This window comes from Bos taurus, chromosome 10 (genome assembly GCF_002263795.3).
Source record: "Bos taurus isolate L1 Dominette 01449 registration number 42190680 breed Hereford chromosome 10, ARS-UCD2.0, whole genome shotgun sequence".
NCBI classification, from domain to species: Eukaryota; Metazoa; Chordata; class Mammalia; order Artiodactyla; family Bovidae; genus Bos; species Bos taurus.
The window spans coordinates 78,535,292-78,561,156 of NC_037337.1; the positions used below are offsets into that span (position 1 = coordinate 78,535,292).

The 25,865-nt window shown below is 39.6% G+C and overlaps 1 protein-coding gene across 4 annotated transcripts; it reads left to right on the forward strand.

Moving 5' to 3' along the window:
* Window positions 1-252: 252 nt before the first annotated feature.
* CCDC196 (coiled-coil domain containing 196) lies at window positions 253-15,747 on the forward strand. 4 transcript variants are annotated; one of them, XM_024997457.2, is made up of 11 exons: window positions 253-306; window positions 2,302-2,504; window positions 2,609-2,761; window positions 4,020-4,116; window positions 5,410-5,460; window positions 7,072-7,149; window positions 7,352-7,435; window positions 7,958-8,017; window positions 8,385-8,526; window positions 15,305-15,363; window positions 15,547-15,747. In XM_024997457.2, exons 2-11 carry the CDS (start codon window positions 2,455-2,457, stop codon window positions 15,664-15,666), a joined length of 894 nt encoding a protein of 297 aa, XP_024853225.1. In that variant the 5' UTR covers window positions 253-306; window positions 2,302-2,454; the 3' UTR covers window positions 15,667-15,747. The 4 variants fall into 4 exon arrangements, 2 of the variants coding, with proteins under 2 accessions (XP_024853225.1, NP_001069072.2); NR_045536.1 differs by having other exon boundaries at window positions 277-306; window positions 7,939-8,017; NM_001075604.2 differs by having other exon boundaries at window positions 277-306; window positions 2,443-2,504.
* The last annotated feature ends 10,118 nt before the right edge of the window (window positions 15,748-25,865 follow it).

Sequence of the window (25,865 nt, forward strand, 5' to 3'; positions counted from 1 at the left end):
TCCACTTCTAATGGTCCTCTATAGCTTCACCCTCCCTGCATCTGTCCCAGAGATAATTAATAAGTTGATTTTCTTCCATTCCATACTGTTGTTTGGGTTTGGGTTGATTTGTTTGTTTGTTTGCTTTAAGCTCTTAAAGTCTGTGTATGTTATTACAAGGAATTCTTCTTGGAAGTCATATTCCAAGTTGAAGAAAGGGCGTCAGAATGTTAGGAAATTAAAGGCGCTGATTGGCTATAGAAAAGAGCACATCAGAATAGCAAGTGTTCTACTTTCAATCATTCCTGACCAAGGACAGAAAGGAAGGTGAGTTGGGATGCTGTCTGTGCATTAAATGTTTTAAAATTCTAACATAATTCTGCCAACCAAATGTTACAACATGTAATTTAAAGAGGTCATGCTTTAGTGATCAATGCCATTTTTGTCCTCTATTTGTAATACCTGCCACATCTACAATCTAAAAAGCTACTACTAATAATTAGTCCACTTTGTTCCTTCTTTTAACTGTATGGAGTTTGCTCAGACTCATTCAACCCAAACTTTTCATGGGCACTCCTAGGGCAACCAATGTGAGTTACATTATGTTGCACCTGATACGGCATTTTAATTTGGTGTCACATTACACTAGCTATCATATAAAACTTACAAGTGACACATATATGTTTTATAAAAAATATTTGTAGAGACTGCCTAAAGAGAAGTTTTTGTATAGAAAATACTTTGTATACCCTTAAAGTGTATATAGTTTGGGGAGTTTTCTCCTTCCAAAAAAGAATACAAAATGAGATACAGAGTCTTTGGAAGAGGTCTATGAAAATGAAGGACTCTGAAGCTTAAGTTTCATTAGCATAATATAAATCATCTTTTTTGTATTTGACCTCTTAGGACATAAAACAATCCCTAAATCCAAACCATCCAAAAATTCACTAAAATGTAAATACCTGACATGAGCCAGAAGCTTCACATAACTACATCTCATTCTCACAACAAACCTTTTAGTTTACAACTTTCATTTTTATAAGAGTGGAAACTGAGACAGGGAATACAGTAACTCACTCACAGTCAGTGCACTGCTCACAGTGAAACTGAGATTCAAACCAAGATCTGACAAACTAAATCTTGTTTAATTTTCACTACATTTTCACTGCCTTTAAGGTTTCCCAAAAGACAGAAAGTCTAAGTTACTTTGGAGAATGCCCCTAGAACATCCTCGAAAAGGCTCACTTGAAATTAACAAGACAGTTCACACTTGAGAATGTCATTGAAAATATGGTCCTAAAACTGTGTTTAAAGAGCATAAAAGGGATTCCCCCAGTGGTCCAGTGGTTAGAACTCCATGCTTTCACTACATGGGCCCAAATTGAATCCCTGGTTAGGGTACTAAGATCCCACAAGCCAAGGCCACACACACACACACACACACAAGAACATAAAGAAACAAAACAAATGTATAACTCTTAAGAGTTATCCTCTGATCACTACGTGAATAGAAGAAAATGGAAGATCTTAAGGAAAAGGCAACCCACTCCAGTGTGCTTGCCTGGAGAATCCCAGGGACGGGGGAGCCTGGTGGGCTGCTGTCTATGGGGTCGCACAGAGTAGGACACGACTGAAGTGACTTAGCAGCAGCAGGGGCTAAGAGAAATGTGATTCTAGTAGGGCGAGGAAAGTGGAAGCAAATTCAGAATCTGAAAGGAAGTCTAGAATTACAGCCTCTCGGGAAGGAATTTGGCCATGGGGTGATCTTTTACTTGAGCTTGTACAAACTATATCCTCTTGTAACATGTCTAGTATAATTCTACCTTGCCATTGTGATATATCACATTTTAAAGATAAGAAAGTAATGACAATTGGCTCATGTATTACATTGCTCAATATTGTACCCATACTTTGCCTTTGCCAGTTTGGCCTCTATTTTTTTAGATGTATGCTAGAGATATGCCCTTCTCCTCTGAAGACTCCCGAAGGTAGATGCTCTGTCTTTATCTTTTCCTCACTCACAGAATCCAGTCAGTACTGTGCCCTACAGATAGCCGGCACTCTATTCCCTGGAGGTAAATTGCCATGGAAGATGGTGTTGATGTTATTTTTGACAAGCCATCATTCTCTAACACAGTAGGAATTCCATAATATAGATGTTTTATGATACTGTCCTATTCAGTCAAAGACTTCAGCATAAAACTGTTAGCATTGGCTAAAGCTAGGCAAGAACTGATCAGATGTCGTTAGTAGTATTTTCAGTCAACGATCTGTCACTGATGTTCAAGTTACTTAAAAGACCTGTTTAATCTGTGGTCTTAGCGCCATTGTGACCTCAACCTGTAGCTAAAATCAGTCCAGTGCAACAGGAGTTTCAAGAACAGCAGCACAAAAACGATGACTTAACTGAACAGAACAAGAAGGCACAAATTTTCAAGACGATCTTTTTTATTCTTGGAGAAGTTTTCCTTCAAGATGACAAGTGCTTCAAACTCTCCAGAATCTTACTTATCTTCCAAAACAAGGTAAGTCTATGATGGAAGATGCTGAGTGGTAACTATCCAGGAGAGAGAAGAGGGTCTCTGTGATTAGTCCAGGATAAGGGAAAATGTAGTGTTTTTTCCCACAGAAGTTCTAAATTAGATGACAACTACTTGAAGGAGTTAAATGAGGACTTAAAACTGAGGAAGCAGGAACTGCTAGAGATACTAAAACCTCTAGAAGACAAGAACAACCTGTTGTTCCAGAAGTTGATGTCTAACTTGGAGGAAAAACAAAGAAGGTATGTGTTCCCTTTTCAGGATTTCCTAGAAGGGGAAAGGCAGGAGAACTGGATTTAGTGATGATTATTTACATTTTTAAAAAGGTTTAGTAGCTATAGTAGATTAACAAGAAAGTAACCACAAAATCAGAGTGGCAAGGAATCCTTTTTTCTTTTAGTAGAATTAAATATGACTCAGCTCATCTCACAGGGCTACAGTTACAACATTTCTTCCCAAGGAAAAGATAAGAGGCTTCAGTATCCTCCGTGTATTAGGGTCACACAGACAGCTGCCCATTCATGTTTGTGGAATCACCTTAGGAGGCATGACTGTTCTTCAAATGCCAAGCAGGGGAATGGCAAATCGTTTCTGAGCATCAAACTCCTCTGGATTAGGGTCTGGCCTTACTCTTAATAAATGCACTAGGCAATCGAGGTCTTAACTCACTTACTGTTCTTGGAATCTACCAACTTTCTTTTTCCTTCCTAGTCCTAGGGAATCTCACTTTAATGTGTCTACCTTAGCAAAAACACCTCATGGAGCTTGGACTTTTGGAAAGCAAAAGTCAGGCAGAAAGCTGTGAGAACAACAGCCAGGCAGAAAATTGTGGTCAATCAACAGCTTCTTCCAACCCAGAAACTTAGCCCTCTCAGGGCAAGGGAACACAAAGGCTTGCTTCTCCACTTATAATTAGAGAGGGGAAAGTACAAAGAGGGAAAAGTACAAAGAATATAAGCACAAGTTAATTAATGCCTTTGAAGAATATCCTCTCTTATAGTCATAGACTTGATATTTATCAAAAACTTTTTGATGGCTTGATTCTCTAGAGGCTACCATAAGGATATAAGTGGGTTCCCCAGTTAATTCCAGTGTTTTTATATAGAGAAGCAAAGCAGGGGAGAAGACAGGGAATGATTCTGAGATTTCTCCTTAAGTTTCTCAACCTCCTTCTTCACAGAGGTGAAAAATGCCCCCTTTCTACTCCAAAAGTCATACAGCAAAACCTCATCTTAAAGGGTCAAGAGGAGTTTCACTAGCTCTTGGAGACCTAACTTTTGAGTGTTTTAGGGCACAGAATTCACTCCAGAGCACACACCTAAGGTAAATGTCAATTAGGAATGAAATTGGAGAACTTTTATGTCCAGAAAGACTTCCACAGCTCCTATGATTTCAGCCCCCATCTCCCTCTCATGGTAGAATAGTTTCTGGCTGGTCATGGAATATTAGTATTTCTCTTTAGGAAGTATTATGTTTATGCTATCTCTTTCTTCTTTCTAGTCTACAGATCATGAGGCAGATCATGGCAGGGAAGGGGAATGATGACTCCTCAGTCATTGAGCTCATTAAGGAAGCAGAAGAGATGAAGCAGAATCTGGTAAGAGGTTGGTGGGCACTCTAGGGGATGGCCTTCTGAACAGGGCTCTCAGTTCCACAGCTTCAGACAGAGTGCTCATCTGTAGCATTGGTGCTCCAACACTCATAGGTCCTTGATCTAGGAAGTCCTGGTTGAACCAAAGGGAGTCAGATGAAACATTGGAAAGAATAAGGACTGCTGCTGCTGCTAAGTCGTTTCAGTCGTATCCGACTCTGTGCGACCCCATAGATGACAGCCCACCAGGCTCCCCCATCCCTGGGATTCTCCAGGCAAGAACACTGGAGTGGGTTGCCATTTCCTTCTCCAATGCATGAAAGGAAAAGTGAAAGTGAAGTCGCTCAGTTGTGCCCTACTCTTAGCGACCCCATGGACTGCAGCCTACCAGGCTCCTCCGTCCGTGGGATTTTCCAGGCAAGAGTACTGGAGTGGGGTGCCATTGCCTTCTCCAAGAATAAGGACTAGCTAGTAAAAATTCTATTTCTTTGACTTTTAGAAAAACTTTCCATCTAAAGATTAATGAGTAGAAGCACTTTCAGTTCAGTTCAGTTCAGTTCAGTCACTCAGTCGTGTCGGACTCTTTGTGACCTCCATGAATCACAGCACAGCCAGCCTCCCTGTCCATCACCAACTCCCGGAGTTTACCCAAACTCATGTCCATCAAGTCGGTAATGCCATCCAGCCATCTCATCCTCTGTTGTCCCCTTTTCCTCCTGCCCCCAATCCTTCCCAGCATCAGGTCTTTTCCAATGAAAAGCACGTTGCTGCTGCTGCTGCTAAGTCGCTTCAGTCGTGTCCGACTCTGTGCAATCCCATAGACGTCAGCCTATGGGTGACGGGCAATGGGGTGCCATTGCCTTCTCCGGAGAAGCACATTAACCCCTCACATTTCAAAATAAATAGAACATACCAAAGTAAAAGGGAAGAGTGTGAGAGATTCTTTAAGATTTTTAAAAATCAACAATGAAGGATCTTAAAAATGAGAAATTAAGGGTCTGAGTCCCAGAGAAGCTGTCATATGATCAGGAAATGTGAAGTAGTGCAAGAGTGAGGAACTCATTACTATATTATTATACCACAATTACCATAATTAAAGTTATTATTCCAAATTGTTATTATTTTTTTATCATCATCATCAATCTCATCTCTCATGTTCCTGGGTTTGAGGCGAGGCTCATTTATTGCCTTCCTCTGTGGTTTATTATGCCGCTGCCCCCTGTTCACCCCATTAGTAATTTCTTCTAACTTTAATAAGACAAACAAATTTGTGTTTGTTTGGATTTTCCCCTCCAACAGGAAAGGAAAAACAAGATGCTTCGGAAGGAAATGGAGATGCTGTGGAACAAGGTATGTGTGTGTGCCTCTAAGGATCTCTTGGAAAAAGAGAAAATTCCCTTTTTTCTGGTTCACATCCTCACTTTTTCATGTCTCTGTTTCCACACATGCCTTATTCCAATTCATTCTTTAACCTTTATTTTTAAAACTATTACATCATGTCGCTCTTCTTATGAAAACCGTTTACAGTTATTCCTTATTATGGCATAGGCTGCCTCCTGCCATCTTTCTAGTCTCCTCTGAGAGAAGTGCCCCCCTCCCACACTGGCCTCCACATGTCAAGACCTTTCCCTGCTCAAAACTTTTGCCTTTGCTTTATCCCTGGGCTGTAATGCTGTTTTCTTATAGCTGATTCGTTCTCATCCTCCAGGTCTCTGCTTAACGTTACCTCCTCAGGGAAGCCCTCCTTATTTACTCCATCTGAAAAAGGGCATCACCCCACCCCTTACTTTCTATTATACAATTCTGTTCATGTCTTCCATAGCACTTTTTATAAGTCCATTATTATTTTTGTGTGTTATTATTATTTTATTTGCTTGTCTCCCTGCCTGCTCGGAAATACATGCTTCTCCACTATCTTGATTGCTTTGTTCTTCTTGGAATCCCTAGCATTGTAGCACAATGCTTGGCACGTAGTAGATGATCAACATATGGAAGTTGAATGAATAAATACCTAGTTCTAGTTCCCCTACAACTTTGCAACAATCAAGGCATGGTTTAATATAAAAATGTTATGGCCTTTTGATGGGAAACCAAGCAGGGATAGAAATCCCTTCATGCACTTAGCCTTTGGGATTCAAGAGCTTTTTCACATATTATGAGACGAAATAGCAGATTGTCTTGTGCTATACACAGGTGTGAGTGTGTCTCTGACAGCTTTTCCCATCTCACCTCTCCACAAATAACTGGAATACTATCAAGGCCTGTATCTTGTACTGAGATCTGCTCTTAGTGCTTAGTGGGAGCTACACATCAGTTCTATGAATTATGAGAAATTTTAGTTCCTGAGTTCTTGAATACTAGTAACAAGAAATATGCCAGCATTCTTCCTCTGTCAAAATCCAGTTTCTCCAGAGCTCCCGAAAGACTTTGTGTAAGGGATGTCCATATACCCAAGCTTACCCTACTGATATTTTTAGGCAATGAGAAATGGGGAGACAAGATCATCTGCCTAATGGTTAAGAACACAGATTTAAGGAGTCCAAGAGATCTGGTTCGAGTTCCAGCTCCGTACTTCCCTACTCGAGTGACCCTAAACAAATGTCTTAACCTCCCTAAGTCTTGGTTTTCTGATCTATAAAGTAGATCAGAGATAAAAACAGCCATGTTAGGATTAAATGAGAATGTTTGTAATGCGATAGTATAAATAAGTAAAGGAGTAATTAGCTTACTATAGTGATTGGCATATGATAAAGGTTCAGTTAATAGTTTTTATTATTATAAAGTACACTCAAGAGACCAGATAGAAAGGCTCACTTCATTCTGAACCTCCTTTGGTAGTACACTTTTCATGTCAGACCCTGAGAGGTTGCTTTGCTGGCTTTCCAGTTGACCCATACTGGCTTTCCACTTCCCTCACAAAGTCCCACTAATTTAAATGTTTGCCAAAATGCCTCTCTACAGACATTCAACACGGAAGAATTCAGTGATGAAGAAAAAGTACTGCAAATAAAGAACAAAACAGACTTACAGGATGGAAAGGCAAGTGGACAGCATAGTACTTAGAATTTCAGAGTTGTTGATGCTACACAGAGGGAAACAGCCTGTTGACAATCCAGGCTAATTTGGGTAGATAGACAGGTAGGAGCTGGGCCTTAAGGGTATATTGGATTTACTGTTGGCTGAGACATTATATTTTTTTCCTGGGACCTCCTAGTCCTTTAGCTCTCTTTTTTCCTCCCAGGCTCCCAAAACCCCCTCATCGTCTAGGAAGACCAAGAATGAACTGGAGACATTGTGTGCAGAGAAAGGGAAGGAAATAAGGAAGGTAGTATGATCTTTCTGGAAGTAGTGACTTTTAGAGCTGAGAGATTAGAAATCTTTAATGTAGCAATAGTCTGCCTAAACTATGGTGTGCTCCTGAACAGATACAAAATTTTATGGGAGATCTGGTTCCTTTGGGATGCTACATTTGAGTCAGAGTGGCATTGCAAGTTTCTTGTAAATTATAATAGCTAGGGCAAAGTAGGAAAAGCTATGCCAATAATGACAAATTTGAAATAGCTATGTGATGTCAAAATACTTGTTAATTTGTTTTGGAATGTATATTTAGAGATATCATGCTTCTTGCAACCATTCATTGATATAAAAGGATCCTATTCATTTAGCTTTCAGCTTTCAGAGAGTAGGTTTTACAGGTGGGGCCAATTAAGAGGACTAATGCAGTTGAAACCAATATATTAGTGAATCTACGACACCATAATTTTGCTATAAAGTCTTTGCAGCATACTGAGAGAACTGATTTCTGATCTCAATTTACTTTGTCACCAGAGGCTCTTTCTCCCACCAGGAAAAGAAACAGAGGAAAATGGAATGGGTCAGGTATCAGGAACAAGCCAACATCATTCAGGTACAAAGTCTTCCAAGGCTGGACATGGGGTACAGTTCCATCTATGCAATATAGAAGCTTTTAGTTACTTAATGTTAAACCTGATCCGCTCATCTGGATTACCAGCTGTCATGCTAAAAGAAATGTTTTGTGGGAAGATGGTTGGAGAGATCTATCTCCAGCTCCACCTTGGGTATAGCACTTTTCCCCTACGGTCTTGATTTTGTTCCATTTGAAATGGGAAAAGAATCACAAATACTTTCTCCCCATGTTTACAGACTGAGCGTGATAGGATCATTTTAAGACTTATGAGTAAAAAGGATTCAGGTAGTAGTGGGTTTAGAGAACAACTCTATATGAGTATTCTTGAAAAAATGTTCTCTTGTAGAATGACTTTAATGGCAAAGTGATTGAGCTGAGAATCGAAACCTTGAAGAACTACCAGAAGGCCAATGATCTGAAGTTATCTCTGTACATACAGCAGAATTTTGAGCCAAAGCAAGAATTTTTGAATCTTCCCAGATCCCAAGGTAAGTACAGTATCATAGGTGCATAATGTGAGGTTTGTGTTGTTTTCCACTGGAGAGTCCATTACTTATAAAGTGATAGCACAATGCCGGGCACACAGTAAGTCAGTCGGCAGTGTTTTAATAAAGATTATCACTATCATCATCATTATTATTACACTGAAGCTCTTATATCAACATAAAGATTCTGCTGGAGGAAATAAAATGTTCCTTTGTAAAGACTAAGTCATACATTGTGTACTTAGCATATGTAGAAGATACAGAATTGACACCTGAAAAAACATTAGTTTTCTCCTCCCCGCCTCTCCTTTCCTAGGAATTAGAGTAGTTTAATCTCACAAACCTTATTGGAATAGACTCTGCTACTTCAGAATGGAAGACCAAAGAGACATCGGACAATGGTTGTGAGTTTCACCAATGCAGATATTCCTCTGGGAGTTTCAGCATTTCCCCACCCCAAAGGATTTATGACATTGTTAGACGAAATCATATAGCTTACTATAAGAAAATGAAGAAGTGGGACTTCCCAGAAAGCCCACAGGTTTAGACTTCACTGTCCTGATGCAGGCTGTGCAGATTCAATCCCTGGTGGGGAAGCCAAGGATTTGGCCACAAGGATTTTGGTCCTTGTGACCAAAATCCCAAAACATAAAACAGAAGCAGTATTGTAACAAATTCAATAAAGACTTTTAAAATGGTCCACATTAAAAAAAAAATCTTTCCAAAAAAATGAAGGAATGGTCTCTGAGGTGCAGGAAGAAAGGATGCTTAAATTTTCATGGATCTATGAATCTGTGTAATTTTTTAAAAAGAGACATGCAATAAAAAAATCATGGCTAAGGGATGCCAATGTTTTAACAATATTAATGTGTATGTCTCTAATTTCTTCTCAATCTTATTCCCTAATGACTTGAATAGGTTATAAAATCATTTATAGCACAAAGATTAAATAAATGACTAAATCAAGGCAAACTAAAAATAAGTTGAAGCCAGGTAAATACATGAAAATGTGTAATGAAATACACAGTTGGTACAGGTAGGCTTCAAACTTGATTCTGAATTTCCCAGAAAAGGAAACATGGATTTATGGTGTCCATAAAATAAAAATAAACCAACCCCTCAGAAAAAATACAGCTTTTACTTTTACTGAAATGAGAGAAACTTCTCCTCCAATCCTCATCATGGGGAGAGGACACTCTAATATGTGTCACGTTAACGAACATCCTCAACAATATTTCTAAGGTAAATTCAGAATCTCAATTTCTAAGACTGGTTCTTATCTACTCCTTGGCACAGTGTGATAAGAGATTGTTGATTTGAATTTTTTTGTAAGTGATGGGTCAGTTCACAAGGATTTGGTCCATGCCCATAGCACTCTGTTGAACTGAACTGATCCATATTTAAAAGTTAGAAAATCTAGAGACTGGAGGAATCTACCTGTCTTTCAGCCCGTGTTCCATCCATATTTTTCTTTTAACTTTTGTTTTGATAAGAATTGGAAAGCAGAAAGCTTGAGGTTTTCCTCTCCAATAAGAATCTGGAATACAACCAGAAGCAGTATAAAGTCATTAAAATGTGAATTAAAAAGATAGAGGAGGGGGAGGGTGATGAGGGTGAGAGATCCATGTCTTATTTCATTTAAAATTAGCTGAAAGTCATCTCAAGTGATCCATAGAGTAAGGAGCCAAAAATCCTTTCATTCTGGATTCAAATCAAGTCAATAGTCAATAAATAGTGAAGGGTTCCATTCAACATGATCACCTCAGAAGATTTTTTCCCCCCTTGCTTTCAGAACCCTGAATCTTTGAACTCTGAACTAGAACAGCCTAGAGATCAACATCTCCTTTTCTCTTCTCTCCTCTTAAGCTTCTGGAGTACTAAGTGATAGGGCCCTAAACTGTTCAATTACCACAAGTGCATGTAGCCCCAGGTATGTGTAAATGTGTTACCCATTTCTTGTGTGTTATTGATTTATGGATTGCACATGCATGAGATACTGATTGCAGGCCAGTTTTATTTTCTAAAACACATGCATAGAAAAGCTTTGAGTTTGTTTGAGACCAAGTGGATCTGAAATCTAAGTCCTAAATTTTGGTTATATTGATCTATTTATAGCCTAGTGTTTAATTAATGAAAAGAAAACAAAAGAAATACTAATTTTCTTCAATGAGGGATTTTTAAAGTAATTATATTAAGATATGAGTACCAACCTGGAGAGGGAAATGGCAGCCCACTCAGGTATTCTTACCTGGGAAAGCCCATGGTAAGAGGAGCCTGGCAGATTAGAATCCATGGGGTCACAAAAGTCAGACACAACTTAGGAACTAAGCCACCATCACCATGATTACCAACAGTGATATGATAGGGAGGTGGTTTGGTGGGTGCTCAGTGTTTCCCAACTTCTGTCACTTGAACTATTTTTTATTGTTTATTCAGTATTTTTATTGTTTATTCAGTATTTTTCTGTTTACATTCACTTCAACTTCTTAAATACCTTCCTTGAAAATAAAATTGTATTGCTGTTTTACATGAAAAAAAAGCCTATAGTTTTCTATAATAAAAAGTAAACATCATAAGTGAAAGTGAAGTTGCTCAGTCGTGTCCGACTCTTTGCGACCCCATGGACTGTAGCCTACTAGGCTCCTCAGTCCGTGGAATTTTGCAGGCAAGAGTACTGGAGTGGGGTGCCATTTCCTTCTGCAGAGGATCTTCCCCACCCAGGGATGGAACCCGGGTCTCCTGCACTGCAGGCAGACGCCTTACCGTCTGAGTCACCAGGGAAGCCCAAACATCATAAGTATACAGAAAATAAAATTTTAGTATTCTAACAAGATACCGAAGCCTAAGGCCTCTTTTATCTTTATTAGGAAGTGAGATTGGAGAAGGCAATGGCACCCCACTCCAGTACTCTCGCCTGGAAAATCCCATGGATAGTGGAGCCTGGTAGGCTGCAGTCCATGGGATGGCTGAGTCGCACACGACTAAGCAACTTCACTTTCACTTTTCACTTTCATGCATTGGAGAAGGAAATGGCAACCCACTCCAGTGTTCTTGCCTGGAGAATCCTAGGGACGGGGGACCCTGGTGGGCTGCAGTCTATGGGGTCGCACAGAGTCGGACACGACTGAAGCGACTTAGCAGCTGCAGCAGCAGCAGCAGCAGGAAGTGAGATTCAGTTCAGTTCAGTCGCTCAGTCACGTCCAACTCTTTTCGACCTCCATGAATCACAGCACACCAGGCCTCCCTGTCCATCATCAACTCCGGGAGTTCACTCACACTCACTTCCATCGAGTCAGTGATGCCATCCAGCCATCTCATCCTCTGTTGTCCCCTTCTCCTCCTGCCCCCAATCCCTCCCAGCATCAGAGTCTTTTCCAATGAGTCAACTCTTCGCATCAGGTGGCCAAAGTACTGGAGCTTTAGCTTTAGCAAGATGAAAACAGTTTTAAAGAAAACCACCAGATTGAAACTTTTCTTCTTGATGCCATCAGGGTTTCAACTTTGAAAGAATCGTAAAGGGGGTAGTTATCTCACTATGATTTATAATATTTAATGCTGTGTTCCAGCACCTCCTAAATTTATTGCAGTTGCCTCATAAAATCATCTCATCATCAGATTTTGGGAAATAGTAATTTAATGGGTAAAAGCACTGGATTTGAATTCAGATACATGACTTACAGGCCTTACTCTTAGGCTCACCAGTGATATGACCTGGACCAGTCATTTTGTTTCAGTGTTTTTCTTTATCTAAAACAACCATAACACAGTATAGAGCAAGTTGAAAACATATAGTTTGTGTAATCCTCACGATGACTCTTTGAGGTAGGCATTATAGAACAAGAAGCTGGTTCAGAGAAGCCAGGTTTCTGACTCCATATCCAAAGCTCACCTCCTAAAATATTCTGTAATTGACAGTGTTCCAGTATATAATTTCTTATGACTCTTCCAGCTCTAAAGTCTGTGATTCGGATCCAGGCCAATCACCTGTTTGATATATAATCCTCCCAATAAAGAATCATACCCATAACATTCCTTTTTTCAGTAACAACAGAAATGCTAGTTTCAAGAGGTTGACAGATTTGTAATTCTACAATTATCCCAGTAGGTGGCACCAATCACATCCAGGCCTCTAGCCCATAAACAGTGGTAATTCAGGAAACTTTAGGGAGCCATTGGTCTTCTATGGCCCTTAGACAAAATGTACTACCCCTAAATATCAAATGAAAACATTTAAAAATCTGTTAGTGTTTCCCACCATGCTTCATGACACTGGGGTGTATTACTGGCAGCCTTGATTATACCATATTAAATTCAGTATTCTGCTACAACATCCGTAACTATCATTTCACTCTGTAAACTACAGGGGCCTCCATTCCAAAAACGGCCACTGTCCACTTCCTCCACAATCGCTGTCTAATTCTGTTTTTATTTTCTATCACAGATAAATCAGGTGATTAGAACAAGGAATTTAACAAGTCAGGCAATTGCACAAGGTGGTGCTTTTCTTGAAGTACTTAAAAGTGTTCCTGGATAATGTTCCTTTTCCTCTAGTTTCAAAAGAATTGAATGTCACAAACCTGTGGTAAAGAATGGATGGAATGTAATTTTGGACACACCTTCCAGCAAATCAGGGTACAGGCCCTTCTGTTACAAGCATTTCCAAGCAGAGGGAGGGTTTTATTTTCCCCCACTGCTCCTGGCCAAGAATTCCTCCTCCCACATCAATTGTCCTGTGTGCTGGTTGGCTGCGTCACAGTGGTGTGATCGACTTGGTTGGCAAAATACAATCCTCTGTTAATACTGACTTTGTTACACTTCAAGCAACCCCTCTTTGCAAATTCCCTTGAGGCCCAGGTTGCAGCATTAGCGTTGTCAGTCTCGTCTGCTTAGCATACTGCATCTCCTAGTCTTACAGAAGAGAAAAGCATTTTATAGCCTGGGTGAAGTTTTACCTTTTGGTCTCACCAGAGACGAGTCACATTTGAAGGGTTTTACTTCCAGACCAGTTGTAAAAAGACAGTTTGACCCAGAGTATACGGCAGCCCTGCCCGGGTTTCTGTAGAGTCAAGAGAGCAGGTCTTGGCCTTTGGCAGTCACCCATCTTAAGAGAGCTCAGGCATGTAGCCATCTTTAAATTCAGCTGAGTTTCCCATCACACCTGCTGGTGATCAAAAAAGAGGTTTAACAGAACTGGCGATAAACCACTTGATTCTGACACCCTTGCTTTTCTCTCCTCCCCTACCCCGTCCCCTAGCTCCCTCCCCAACTTTTCACATTTCCTTGAGGTATTTTAAGAAAGAAGTTTGCATGTGAATATTTTGCTCCACTTATAAATTCAGATGAAAGCCCAGTGCGGTGGGAAATGAATACTCTTGAGACTTTATTTATTCTATAACTCCCTCTGTTCTGAAAGCAAGTCTTTCTCCCCAGCTTTAACCTTTACTTCACTTTAGCATTACTCTTCCTGATGGCCAAAATACACTCCCGGAGGTGCTGCTGAAAGGAAAATAGTAGTGTTAAGCTAAAATTCTAAAAGGCAGAGGCGGAAACCCACAGCTAGCTCAAACCTGGGTCCTTGATAAATAGCATTGCTCTCAAATACAGGTTTTTTAAAGCTTTGCTGCAACTTGAGCCTTTTCAATGTCAGCGTTAGGTTCATGGTATTAGTAGGTCGTGAAGTTAATTTCTAAACTAGGTCATTCTTTCACTTCTTATAAAACCCCATAGAAGTCCAGGGGAGAATAGAAGTCATCTTTCCTAAACATAAATTTTGAAGGTTGAAAAAAATGTAAGCTGTACCTTTATTAATATTATTATTTCTTCAATGAATGACAATAGATTGTAAACTTTTTTTGCATCACACACTCAGGAGAACAACAGGTTGTCTAGAATAGGGTTGTCATATTTAGCTAATAGAAAGAAGATGCCCAGTTAAGTGTAAACTGCAGATAAACAATACCTGTTAATTTAAATATGTTCTGAGTGTTGCATGGGACATACTTATACTAAAAATTATTTGGTGTTTATCGAAATTTACATTTAACTGGGTATCCTGTATTTTAGTCTGGCAACCCTCACCTAGGACAGACTCACCACTGAGCCTGTTTAGCACCCCGCAATTCTCCCTTTTTCCCCTTTTCATTGTCTCCTGTGTCCGTTTCTTTCCGTCTGGGCCTGTCTTTTTTTCTGCCTCCTCTTTCTCATCCCCACCCCCACCTTTATCTTTTGTTTGTTCTCTGCTGTCCACCGTTGGCCATTTTTGAGGAATATGTATCTGGGTTATCAGAGGGTACACAGATATGTATGTGAGTTATCATCTCATTTCTTTATTTAAAGGGGGGTTTGGAGGAGATGGATACATGTATATGTAAGAGTGAGTCCCTTCACTGTTCGCCTGAAATTACCACAGCATTGTTAATCGACTATACCCCAATACAAAATAAAAAGTTAAAAAAAAAAAAAGTTGTATTGGAAGTATCCTTTTTAGGCTCTCAAAATAAAATTGTTTTTATTTGATGTAATCCTCAAATGATTTTTTTCCCTGTGGAACGTGAGCTTTCAAGAGAAAAAAAAAAAAGATTTGCCACTTCTACTTTAAAAATATTGCTTGATGAAGTTATTTTCTAAAACATCAATTAAAAAATCCGTATCAACGTTAATACCAGAGTCAGTCCTACAATGATATGATACTGGGCTGAATGCTAACAGACTTGCAACTAAAAATAAAACTAGGGTTTTTTTACTCAAAGAAAGCTCTCATTTTCCTAATTTTCCCCATCAGGTACCTTGGACACTACAACTATGAGCAGAGCAACTACCTGCAAAAATGAATCTAATGAGGTGAGAATTACTTTGGTTTTCGAGTCATTTTAAAGGCTTGAATAGACAGTAGGTATAGAATTTTGGAATGCATTTGTTAATGTACATTTTAATTTAATATTTGCATGGGATTTGCAAAGTGAGTGCCAGGAAACTTGGGGTTTTAGCTGTCTTTTTTTTTTCTTCTGTTTTTTCCTGTCTTAGAGAATTCTGGGATCAAAGACCTCCACAGAACAACAAAGAGCTAAAGGAAGTCAGTTTGATGATGCAAGAGGGAGGCTCTTTTTTCTGAGGTCAAGGCCAGATGAAGTGCTGAAGGATTAGAAGGCTTTCACTCCATTTGCTTTGGATAGATTTAAAGACTAGGCACAGCCATTTGTGTTAATTAAAATCTTTCCAACCTTTGTTTTAGTGCTGTTTTCACTCTCTTTCTCCTCCGAAATGGGTGGAAATGCTAGTTAGGTGCTTGGCCTTATGCATGTCAGAAATTTAGTCATTTAGAATAAGCAGCCTCTGATTATTTTGATAGCTTTTGATTTTTGAAATGACTAGATTCAAACCACATTGTATGTTGTTAAAAAGTCCATAAAAAGCTGCTGCTCTCCACCTCTCAGGGCTTCCTCTGGTGCCTCAGGGGCAAAGAATCTGCTTGCCAATGCAGAAGACACAGGTTTGATTCCTGGGTCGGCAAGATCCTCTGGAGAAGGAAATAAAGCCCAGTCCAGTATTCTTGCCTGAGAAATCTCATGGACAGAGGAGCCTGGTGGGCACAAAAGAATCGGACAAGATTTAGTAACTAAACAGGGACAACTCCGCCTCTGAAGTGTTTAATTTTGGGCAGATCCTCCACTGACAAATGAGCGAAAGTAGTTACAAACTGAAGAAATAATATTCCATAGACTCCTCTTACTCTCTCACCCATTACATCCATTTGCCCTGTTGATACTGCTTCCTAGCAACCTAGTCCTTGAATACCTTCTACCTTCCTGGTACCACTGTTTTTGTTCAGGTTCTTTTTCCTGCCTGGATTACCAGAGCCTCTTAATTGGTTTCCTTGCTTGGTTTCCAACCCTTCTAATTAACCTTCCACGGCACCACCAAAACTATCTTTTCTAAAAGAAACATGAGATCATGTCACTTTCCTACTGATTTCCCCTTGCTGCTGCTGCTGCTGCTGCTAAGTCACTTCAGTTGTGTCCGACTCTGTGCAACCTCATAGATGGCAGCCCACCAGGCTCCCCTGTCCCTGGGATTCTCCAGGCAAGAACACTGGAGTGGGTTGCCATTTCCTTCTCCAAAGCATGAGAGTGAAAAGTGAAAGTGAAGTCACTCAGTCGTGTCTGACTCTTAGCGACCCCATGGACTGCAGCCCACCAGGCTCCTCCATCCATGGGATTTTCCAGGCAAGAGTACTGGAGTGGGGTGCCATTGCCTTCTCCGGATTTCCCCTTGACATTAGTGTAAAGTTCAAAACTCCCTCACAAACCACACAATGATCTACCTTCTACCTACATCCCCAGCCTCGTCTTCTACTGTAACCCTCTGCCCTGATACATCTACACTGAGCAATACAGAACAGGTTGCAGTTCCCCTGCTGCTCCATGAGTTCTATTATCTCTATGCCTCTGCACAAAGTTGTTCCTCTGCCTGAAAGAGTCTTCTCTTCTTGTCCGCTTGACCATTGCCTACTGTTCCTAAGGGCCGAGTTTGGTACCCTTGTTCTATCCTAGTAATTCTCAGTCCTAGTTGTATTTCAGAAGATCCTTGGGAACTTTTAAAAACACCAATTCACCAAGCCCCTCTCCAGGTCACTTAAATTATGATCTCTGAGAGGGAGGGCAAAAAAGCACCTGCATTTTTTAAAAGCTCCCTAGGAAATTCTGAGGTGCAGTCAGGTTTGAGAATTATGGTTCAGGCTGTCTTACCTCTATAATAGCACTTACCAAACTATGTTGCAATTATTTGTTTACCTAGCCATTGATTTCCCTAACTAAATTGTGAGCTCTTTGAGGCCCTGGACTATGTCTTCTTCATCTTTTCATTTTGATCACATAACAGTACCTGGGATTTGATAGAGCCTCAGATATTGTAAAAGACCACAGAAAGTTAATTGTAAAGTCCCAGATCTCTTGACACTCTGTGTGTCAGTATAATACCAGTGGATCATACTGTAGTCCCTGAGATCTTCAGATCTTTTCTTTAATTAAATTGTCATTAATTTCTTTTCTCATGTCAGTACGAAGAAAGTTGACTTGTTACAAAACACTTCATGACCTGTAGGAATCCTCATAAGGTATAATGAGTAAAGTAAGCCAACCAACTAAAAATCTTCCCTCTCCCAAGGTCAATTTAAATTTTTAAAGGTCGCTTCAAAAGGTGGATTTTTAAAAAAATGTGTTTTCAGACTGGAAAACTTTTCACAAAATCATAGAATTTGGGCATTAGATGCAACCTAAAATAAGTATGGGCTTCCCTGATAACTCGGTTGGTAAAGAATCCACCTGCAACGCAGGAGACCCTGGTTCCATTCCTGGGTCAGGAAGATCTGCTGGAGAAGGGATAGGCTACTCACTCCGGTATTCTTGGTCTTCCCTGTGGCTCAGCTGGTAAAGAATCCACCTGCAATGCAGGAGACCTGGGTTGGGAAGATTCCCCAGAGAAGAGAAAGGCTACCCACTACAGTATTCTGGCCTGGAGAATTCCATGGACTGCATAGGAACTGCAGTGCTATGCAAATATGGACTGCATATTCACAACGAATAAAAGAAATATAAATCTCCATCACTTTTCAGAAGATACTGAAGTTCAGATATGTTGAAAGAGTGTCCAAGGCCCACGGTTAATTGAGGCTATTAACAGTTAAGCTAATTACCAGAGCCTGGTATTATTACTGCCAATTCACATTCCAACTTAACTCATATCTTTCCTGTCTTGACCACAAAATAAAAGGCTCTTCATTCTATCAACTGAAAGTGAAATTCGCTCAGTTCTGTCCGACTCTTTGCAACCCCATGGACTATATAGTCCATGGAATTCTCCAGGCCAGAATAATTGAGTGGGTTGCTTTTCCCTTCTCCAGGGGATCTTCCCGACCCAGGGATCAAACCTAGGTCTCCTGCATTGCAGGTGGATTCTTTACCAGCTGAGCCACAAAGGAAGCCCAGATAGCTCAATTGGTGAAGAATCCTCTTGCAATGCAGGAAACCCCGAGTCAACTCCTGGGTCTGGAAGATCCTCTGGAGAAAGGGATAGGCTACCCACTCCAGTACTCCTCATGGCTCAGCTAGTAAATTACCTTTACAGTCCATGGGGTCTATAGAGTCCATGGGGTTGCAAACGGTTGGACACGACTGAGCGACTTTCACTTTCACTTTTTCTGTCAACTGAGTTAGCTGAGTATATAATCTACATTCCGTTTCAAGAAAGCCACCTCTCTTCTCATTTGGACCCTCTGTACTTTAGCAGTCCTGAAAGATTTTCCAAGCCAATCGGGTTACACAGAGCAATAAGAACAAAAATCAGGAATATAAAATCTGACTGAACCACTGAGTACCTTTGATAAGTCATTTAATCTCAAGGTCTTAGATTCCCATTTTAAAAGTTGAATTAAAAGAACACAATTCAAATGTTTTAAAATCATGTTTTTGTCTGTTTGTTTTTACCGTGAAATGAGTTTGGATGAGTATATGACCTTTCCCCACCACCCACCTTTGTTTTCCTGTTAACCAAAGCATGAAATAAACAATTCACTTGCTAACAGAGATGTATAACTTCTTAACAAATGAACCATTTGCTATCTCTAAACTATTGAAATTGTATGTTCATTATTATTAGGCTTATCGCTTTCACCTCAAATGCTCCAAATCTTTCAGTTTCTTCAAAACTCAGAACTGAAATGTTATAGCCTTTTTTTCTACTGTCTTCAAGACTTCACATTGGATTTTGACTTTCACTTGTATGGCAATGCAGTGTTATCAATTAGATTAGCTGGCTATGCCTGGGTATTTGCATTTTGATAAGTTCAAAATATGGATCTCAGCTTTGTGGGTGCAAATTTATTTGGTCAACTTACCCAACAGATCAAAGACTCATTCAAGATACCCAACATCCCAAGAAAAACATTGATGAATCCAATATTGGACATTCATGGTGGCTCAGATGATAAAGAATCTGCTTGCAATGCAGGAGACCCAGGTTTGATCCCTGAGTTGGGAAGATCCACTGGAGAAGGGAATGGCTACCCACTCCAGTATTCTTGCCTGGAGAATTCCATGGACAGAAGAGCCTGGAGTACTATAGTGGGCTACAGTCCATGGGGTCACAAAGGGTCTGACAAAACTGAGCAACTTTCACTAGTTTAAATCACAAAGAGGGCTATACCTCCCAATATGGTTGAAATATGCCTGTATTTAGGGCGTTCCCATCTCCGAATCAAATTGTTTAGGGAAACTGAATTAGTAATCAGAAAATATTGATGGCACTGAAACATTAACACTTTTATTTATATTCATAATATTCCAGTTATGCTTCTCAGAGAATAAAACCCTTGATACTCTTGACTGTACTTAGGAGATATGTTTCCATTTTAAGTTCAACTGAGGAAAACTCTATCCCCATCAGCAAAATGTTTAATAACCATAATCTTGGGTAGTACTATTTTTGTGGCTTATCTCATTTCTTCTACCTTGACGATCTAGCTATTCAAAGAATATTTGCTAACATTTCACCCTCAAAAGTTGCCTTTTTGCAATGACCACAAAGTGATTAGTAATGTTTGTCACACTTCTTTCCTAAATGAAATAAGATCAACAACAGTCTGCAATTTTCATCTTTAGTCCAAAAGTGCAGTCACCAAAGAGGGTAAGTGACGGTATGCAACATTTCACCATACACTATTAGATCCAGGCAGAAAAATTCAGTTTTAGCATTGTTTGTGTGAACTCTGGCCACGTGGGTGTCATCTCCTTTTATAGACAGAGGCTTCTGCAAGCTGTCACAAGCCAAGGCAAATTTCTAACAGCCCCACTGGTACCTTGGGAGGAGCCTGCATTGCTAGCAATTCCAAGTCCCTACTGCTTCATGTGTTCTGTATTTAGTCATCAAATATTAGGAAATGGGAAGAAAACAAGATTCTGTGTTGAAAAGTGATACTTGCTCTGCACCCAATCAGTCCCACAGCAGGAGATACACAGGCAGATAAATATGAAATGTAATTATTACATGGTAAAATGAGATTTTTCAGGACAACTGAAAAATCCATCATTTCTGCTTCCTTCACCAATTCATTTATGCTTGCTAACATTTCAAATTCTACTTAAGGTTCATTTTAAGCTAAAATACTGTATAAACATTCCTATCAACCATATTTCCTCCAATTATTACTCAGCTTGGGAGAAAATGAGGCTTCTTAGGTTAACAAAATTATTTTTTGTTGCTTTATAGAGACAAAACTATTTTCCTAGGGCAGGTGGGCTCTGATTACATTGAAACAATTAATAATACTTTAAGAAATTCATGATAAATTTGATTTTCTTTTTAAAGCTCACTTAAACTCAATCCATGTTGGTGGTTACTTTGGGACTACTTTTTCTTTACTTATGTATTATTGTTGTTCAGTCACTAAGTCATGTCTGACTCTTTGCTACCCCATGGACTGCAGCATGCCAATCTTCCCTGTCCTTCATGGACAGCAAACTGTCTTTGAGTTTGCTCAAACTCATGTCCACTGAATGAGTGATGCCATCCAACCATCTTATTCTCCATCACCTCCTTCTCTTCCTGCCCTCAATCTTTTCCAGCATCAGGGTCTTTTCCAATGAGTCGACTCTTCACATCAGGTGACCAAAGAATTGGAGCTTCAGCTTCAGCACTAGTCCTTCTAATGAAAATTCAGGACTGATTTCCTTTAGGATTGATTGGTTTGATCTCCTTGCTTCCCAAGGGACTCTCAAGAGTCTTCTCCAGCACCACAGTTTGAAAGCATCAATTCTTCGGCATTCAGCCTTCTTTATGGTCCAACTCTCACATCCATACATGACTACTGGAAAAACCATAGCTTTGACTCTACAGATCTTTGTTGGCAAAGTTGTGTCTGCTTTTTAATATGCTGTCTAGGTTTGTTACAACTTTTCTTTCAGGGAGCAAGTGTCTTTTAATTTCATGGCTGCAGTCATCATCCACAGTGATTTTGAAGCCCAAGAAGAGAAAATCTGTCAGTGTTTCCACTTTTTTCCCACCTATTTGCCATGATTCACTTTTTGGAATGCTGAGTTTTAAGCCAGCTTTTTCACTCTCCTCTTTCATCTTCATTGAGAGGTTAATTCCTCTTCACTTTCTGCCATTACAGTGGTATCATCTGCATATCTGAGGTTGTTGATATTTTCCCTGGTAATCTTGATTCCAGCTTGTGCTTCATCCAGCCTGGCATTTTGCATGATGTACTCTGCATAAAAGTTAAGTAAGCAAGGTGACAATATACAGCCTTGACATACTCCCTTCCCAATTTTGAACCAGTCCGTTCTTACATGTCCAGTTCTAACTGTTGCTTCTTGACCTGCCTTCAGGTTTCTCAGGAGATAAGGTGGTTTGGTATTCCTATCTATTTAAGAATTTTCCATAGTTTGTTGTGATCCACACAGTCAAAGTCTTTAGCATAGTCAATGAAACTGAAGTAGATATTTTTCTGGGATTCCCTTGCTTTCTCGATGATCCAAGGGATGTTGGCAGTTTGATCTCTGGTTCCTCAGCTTTTTCTAAATCCACCTTGTACATCTGGGATTTCTTGGTTCATGTACTACTGAAGCCTCTATTAAAGGATTTTGAGCATTACCTTGCTAGCATGCGAAATGTGTACTTGTGTATACCAGATCCTAAAAACTGAAAGCCTTGTAGATAGAGCCCTTCTATGAAATCAAATAGTTTCTGGACACTTAATGTTACTTTTCCATTTAACAAATCCCATTCTCCGTTCCCTTATCTAATAATTCCTTCCTTTTCTAGCAAATACTGTCCTCCTTCCCTTTCATCTACACTTTCTTTGAATTGAGGCAGAAAAACCAGTGCTTTCTTTAGAAATAACGTGTTTCTGGTTTCCTCCTTTTATCAGGTAAGCAGCCATGTAAATAAGTAGTGACTTTGTACAGTTGTAAATTGGCAGGACACACAGGGAAGAGCTTCTCTATCTTCTGAATATTAACATGAAAAATTGTGGGTTGTATCAAAGGTATAAATTAGAGTCCTCATTAAAGATTAAAATCTATAGTAATGATAGAGAACAATAAGAGGTTTTGTGAGTGTGTGGTTATGCATTTACTTTCTTAACAGTTCTGCTAATTCAGATACTTAAATGGAAGTACAGAACTTTTCAAGTTTTTTACCAGAAATAATTTTAATTCTCAGCTGATATCTTAGTTTAAGTGCTTTCTGACTAACTAACCTATCAAGGCACTAACCCAACGTATGGTTTCCAGAGCCATCCTCCCTTGATCTTAGTCCTTCCGGTAGTGGTTCAACTGATGCTGACCCTCTGGGTGAGTACATCACTGAGGCCTAACTAATCAGAAAATGCTATTCCCTTTGCCTTAGTGTTTGGGGATGGAACCATGACCTAAACCTGTGGTTTCTAAGACTTTGACCTCAGGACCCCTTTACACTCTTAAAAATTATTGAGGACTCCAAAGAGCTTCTGTTTAAGTAGGTTATACCTACTGATATTTACTATATTAAAATTTTAACATATATGAATATACAGACATAGTTCATTATCTATCAGAGTGATGATGTCACTACACATCATGTAACCTCTGGAAAATTCTACTGCATCTAGTGAGAAAGAAAGAGGGGAAAGACACATAATGGCTTACTACTAGTATGAAAATACTTTTGACTTTGTAGACCCTCTGAAAAGGTCTTGGAATCTCCAGGTGTCCCCTGATATTGTCAATAACTGCTGATCTAGATTATAACCTACAGAACCAATGCATGTCTGAACTTGCTAAGCACATGAGCCAATGTTTTTTAGCTTAAACTATAGTCAGTCACTTGCAAGCAAAAACATTCTCCTACGTTTGAATTCCCAGTTAGGGACCTCAGAGGAAGAGAATAAGGTGGGGGAAAAGTACAAAGGACTGTGGCACAAAATTATTCATCTGGGCAGCAGAAATATACTATGAAGCCCAAGGAAGGGAAGGTTTCCAATTTATTTTAATAAACATGGCAGACTTTGGAAAACACTCTCCTAGTTGTTCCCAAATAAGTGTCATCAAACTCCATGAGAAATTGAGGTTTCTCAACTTCACTTCACTAAAAGATAACCAGGGCACCAGAACTGAAATCAAAATGTCAGTTTCATTAGTGTGTGTGTGCTCAGTCGAATCCAACTCTTTACAGCCCCATGGACTGTAGGCTACCAGGCTCCTCTGTCCATGGAATTTTCCAGGCAAGACTGTTGGAGCGGGTTGCCATTTCTTACTCCAGGGGATATTCCTGACCTATGGATCAAAACAGTGTCTTCTGCATTGGCAGGTGGATTCTTTACCACTGTGCCACATAGGACTGAATAAATTTTTCATTAGACTTTGGAAATTCCTAATTTAGAAAACTACTTCTGGGGAAAAAGCATTAAGCTATTTAGGTCAAATATTAAAAATTTCCCCTTTATTCTTTATTCTATAGAGCTGTATTTTCTCTAAAAATGTGTCTAATTTGTAAGTCTCAGCTTTGAAAGAAACTTTGGAATGTTCTTTTCTAATAGGCTGAATTTCTGATTTCTAGGATTACACAGTAATTTAATTTACCACTGCCTGTACTAGACTAAACAGTGTCCCCTCAAATTTCACATCTGCACAGAACCTTGGAATGTGACCTGTGTGGAAATAGGGTTTTTGGAGATGTGATTAGTTAAAATGAGGTCATACTGGATTTAATATGGGCCCTAAATCCAATGAGTAGTATCCTTATAAGAAGGGCAAATAAATACACATAGGGAAGAAGGCCATGCAAAGACAAAGGCAAAGACTGACTGATCCAACTATAAGCCAAGAAATGCCAAGGATTGTAGGTAACCACCGCAAAGTAGAAAGAGGCAAGGGAAGAATTCTCTAGAGCCTTTAGAGGGAGCATGGCTTGGCCAACACCCTGACTTTATATTTCTGGTCTCCAGAACCACACGAGAACAACTTTCTGTTGTTTTAAGGCACTGGGTTTGTGGTACTTAGTTATGGCAGCCCTAGGAACTAATACATTGCCTAATTCAGTCAGTCAAAAATTCATTTGAACTCCATCACACTTCCTTTGGGGAAAATACTATGTTAAAATGAACCAGAGTTTCACCTTACATTCATGCTTTTTTAAAAAATTGTGCTAAAAACACATAACAAAATTTACCGTTTTAATCATTTTAAAGTGTACAAAGCAGTGGAATTAAGTATATTCAAAATGTTGCTTGCACCCATTTGTAATCCACTCAGTTGTGGCTATTAGACAATCCGGAAAGAGGCAAGAGTAGAATAAGACTTAGCAGAAAAATAATCCATTACTAAATTTGTTCCATTAATCCATAATCCATTACTAAACAGTCCAGTACTAAATAATCCATTATTAAATTTCTTTGGAAGGAATGATGCTAAAGCTGAAACTCCAGTACTTTGGCCACCTCATGCGAAGAGTTGACTCATTGGAAAAGACTCTGAAGCTGGGAGGGATTGGGGGCAAGAGGAGAAGGGGACGACAGAGGATGAGATGGCTGGATGGCATCACTGACTCAATGGACGTGAGTCTGGGTGAACTCCGGGAGTTGGTGATGGACAGGGAGGCCTGGCCTGCTGCGATTCATGGGGTCTCAGAGTTGGACACAACTGAGCAACTGAACTGAACTGAACTGAAATTTGTTCCTGTTTACATCTAGTGCTAATGAGGAGAATCTAACCCCAGAAAAGCCAGGAAATTTTTGCCTTATTACATTGAAAGTGTGACTAACCAGAGGAAAACTAAAGTCCTAGGAGGGCTAAATGTAAATACACCATTACTAGAAAAACTCATCTTTTCTTCATTTAGTAATTCATTTCTACTGATAAACTTTCATAACTTTTATAATGAAAATCATTACGACAGCCAAATATTTACCCATCTTTTATGTTAATTCTCATTTTAAACTCTTAATTTTCATTATTAAAATATCAGGAATGGAGAGAATAAATCCCTGGGCATTTCTAATTCTTTAGGTACAAATCTTTAACTTTTTTACTTTCTCTCCTCTCCCACCCCCTGCCCCTGTATGTTCCTAAGACATTTATCAAGGTTTGGAAATACTACTCTATTTCTACTTTCCAGAAAGCCTTCTTTGTTGTAAACTTGATTCCAGGATGAATTCTAAAGAAATGTCACATGGAGTTAAGAAGCATGTGCATGCCCAATATTCATTCAGTGCTGCTGCTACTGCTACGTCGCTTCAGTCGTGTTGGACTCTGTGCGACCCCGTAGACGGAAGCCCACCAGGCTCCGCTGTCCCTGGGATTCTCCAGGCA